The sequence below is a fragment of the Aplysia californica genome, unplaced genomic scaffold (assembly GCF_000002075.1).
Source record: "Aplysia californica isolate F4 #8 unplaced genomic scaffold, AplCal3.0 scaffold00455, whole genome shotgun sequence".
NCBI lineage: Eukaryota > Metazoa > Mollusca > Gastropoda > Aplysiida > Aplysiidae > Aplysia > Aplysia californica.
In genome coordinates this window covers 212,790-216,066 of record NW_004797725.1, presented here as the reverse complement: position 1 = coordinate 216,066, position 3,277 = coordinate 212,790, and the positions used below count along the sequence as shown (strand labels likewise).

The 3,277-nt window shown below is 40.6% G+C and overlaps 1 protein-coding gene across 1 annotated transcript in view; it reads right to left on the bottom strand.

Annotated features, from left to right (window-relative positions):
- Positions 1-3,277, bottom strand: part of LOC101854815 (advillin) — a gene marked incomplete at its 3' end in the record, with an annotated part of 40,034 nt that overhangs the window by 5,913 nt on the left and 30,844 nt on the right. The window contains 3 exon segments of the mRNA XM_013086326.2: positions 499-560; positions 1,132-1,215; positions 3,021-3,140. Of these exon segments, the coding sequence (XP_012941780.2) occupies positions 499-560; positions 1,132-1,215; positions 3,021-3,140 (266 nt within the window).

Here is a 3,277-nt window from a genome sequence, read left to right as displayed (position 1 = left end):
AGAGAGGGAGAGAGAGAGCGAGAGAGAGAGCGAGAGAGAGAGGCACAGAGAGAGAGAGAGGGGGGAGGGAAAGAGAGAGTGAGAGAGAGAGAGAGTGAGAGAGAGAGAGAGAGAGAGAGAGGGGGGGAGGGAGAAATGATGAGTCGAAAAATACTCTTGGGATATGGATCTAGGTGCAGTGACCACAAACAAAAATGTAACCTAACTTATAACATATAGACATGCACAGACGGCGGGCAAGAGGTTACTGAGGAGAAGACAAAATTATGTTGGATCTTCAAAGGATCAGGTCTCGTCAGGCTGTTAAACTTAAGTATTGGCAGACAGACAGACAGAGAAGTAGGTAGGTAGGTAGGTAGGTATGTTGGTAGGTAGGTATGTTGGTAGGTAGGTAGGTAGGTAGGTAGGATGGTAGGCAGGTAGGTAGACAGATAGATAAATCAGACATAGTAGTACCGAAATGTATGTTCAAACACGATGAACATGGTCTCAACTCACTTGGTAGGGCACAGGTAGGCTAACATGCTCTTTGAATACTCTCTTTCAAGGGCACTTGCATTCTGAAGAGAAAATGAAAATGATGTCCAGTCATCATCATCGTACTTTCCTCTATGTGAGAAATTAATAACTTCAAAGAACTCAAATTGAAATTTAAGAGAGAACGACAGGCCTGTTTATTTAATGGAAGATCGAATTGGGAACATTCCTAATTGAAAATTTTAAAAATGTTTCGCATACGAATGAAAGGTTGTTGAGTAGTCTTCTGGAGATGTGTTTTACTCCGGTTTTAAAAGCTAACTTCATTTGAGCTGTTGATAAAACTGAACTCCCGCCACGTGGGTGGTTGGCGGGTGCCCTGGTGGGGTTACTCCTTCTTGCCTATCAAACATCTGTCATCCTTATCTCTCCTCCTTCTTTCTTTTGTATGTGTTACTCTCTTGTAACACTTCTAATCTTCGGCACTAATATTATTATTATTAGCTTTTTGTATTGTAAAAACTCGTACTAAAGCATTAAACAAACGTCATGTCTTTCTCTGAGAGTTGATGAAAGAAAAGAGCCTGTGCCGGAGAAGTAAACCTCTGGATTCTCCTCGCTCTGAACACATTCATTCTATTCTGGTATACTGACCTTTCCGTACCAGACGTACGAGGAGTTGTCTGTGATGACGATAAAGGCTGCTGAAGAATTCAAGGAGGTCGATGTTGGCGGAACCTGGAGAAATATCGACGGCATAAGGTGATCAACAGCAATGATTATTTGTTGATATGCAGAGTGATCGATCGAAAGATTAGAAAAATAGTATAATTAATCAATCAATCAATCCACTGTTTACTCATTTCTGTTGATTGTCCTTTTATTTTTAGTTTATTTCTTAGTGTTGTTTATTACTAGTCGATTTATAAACACTTAAAAAAAAGGTTCAGTCCGGTTTGTTCATTCATTGATTTTTCCGGACCAACATACACGCAACTTTTGGCTACCTGTTAAATTTAAGGCAGGTGGAGGGAAAAGGGGGGGGGGGTAATTACATGAATGATTTGAACAATAGGCTTAATTCAGGTTCATTTGATCATCAAACCTCTTTACAACAAATGTGAGGCTTTTATATCGTTGGCCAGCTGCTAAAACGTACTACGCCCAAAATGTGAAATTTAGTTTTCGCTGCAGTATCGTAATTTGCGGTATCAGTTGCATGTGCTCAACAAATATTTAAAATTTAAATTATAAATGTTGAAAAAAACAAGAAAAGATTCTTAAAGTAGGTCAATTGTTAAACGAATGAATAGATTTTTTTCTACCTAAAAAAAAATTGCTTTTTGGGCTTAGGACCTGTTTTAAAAAGTTTTAATAGAAGTTTTACGGCACGTGTAACACATTAATGTCATATAGATCTAAGTACCGAAGATTAGAGGTGTTACAAGAGAGTAATAAACATTTTAAAAAACGAAGGAGGGGTAGATAAGGACGATAGATGTTTGATAGGAAAGAAGGTGCAAACCACACTTAAGCACCCGCCAACTACCCACTTAGAACATTTGAACAGCTTGCCGACGATGTATGTGAGGCATCGTGGTAAAATTAGGCGCTTGTCAAAACAAAGAAATCCAAGAAATCTGCATTTTTCCGACGGATTGGCAATTTTTTTATTATTTTTATTTTTTTTTTGGGGGGGGGGGGGGTTCATTGGCTCACCACCCCTTATGTCCTTTTGAAAATACATTTCTGTGTGGATTTTTTTTTAAACCACGTTGATTAAACGCGCAAAAATTGTGAATTGTCATTTTCCATGCACTCTCATGTTTTGGAAATCACCAAACTTTGACGCCATTTTCTCGCTAATTTTATTTCTGCAACCAGACAACCCCCATCTCCTTCAAGGCAAATATCTCGACTTCTGCTCAAGACAGATGGGTGTTTTTTTTAACGAAAAGCAGGATAAATGAACAAGCTTTAAGATGATACCAATAACTCCACATGCCCAAAAAATTGACGAGTGCCTGATTCCACCGCGCCGTGACACATCTATATCTATAAACTTGGACTTGGAGGATTTGTGCACAAACTCCTCCCTTCGTACCTAACCCACACCTTTGAAACTTTGCAGGCGTCCACAGCATCCATGTGGCTAGGACCTAACTTTAAAAAAAGACACGCAAACTGCTTTCCCCGATTTTTCCAAAATGCTTTGTTTCGATCACACAGAGTTCTAATCTTGTGAAAGTCCGTCTTCTACTACGCCATTGTAAACAAATGAGGTTTCCGTTCGCTAGCCGTGCGCACTGGTTCCACCCCTTTGAAATTCTGGAGTGTACAACCACGAAAACGGAATAGAGAGTCAATCTATACATCTATTAAATATTTGGCAACTTGGAAACACGTGTGTGACCTTTTATTGCTCCATTCCAGTAGAGTGTAAATATAGTAGGTCAATGACTTTCAGTTGATGTTAATGCACCGATCATTCCTTTCATCGAAAGGGGGCCCCAGCTAGTATTATATAAAAAGTGGAAACCCACCTGTGTGACTCTCATGGTCTCAGCGGCCACCTCCCGCACACAGTACATCCACACGTCAGGGTCCGTGCAACTTCCACTACCTCCGGAGCTGCTCCTCCCACTAAGCAGGCTCAGGTCGAACTATAATACACCATGGACATTGGTTACAGTGTGAGTGTGTGTGGGAGGGGGATGTGTGCGTGTGTGTGTGTGTATGTGTGTGTATGTGTGTGTGTTGTGTGTGTGTGTGTGAGAGAGAGAGAGAGTCAGTGCGTGTG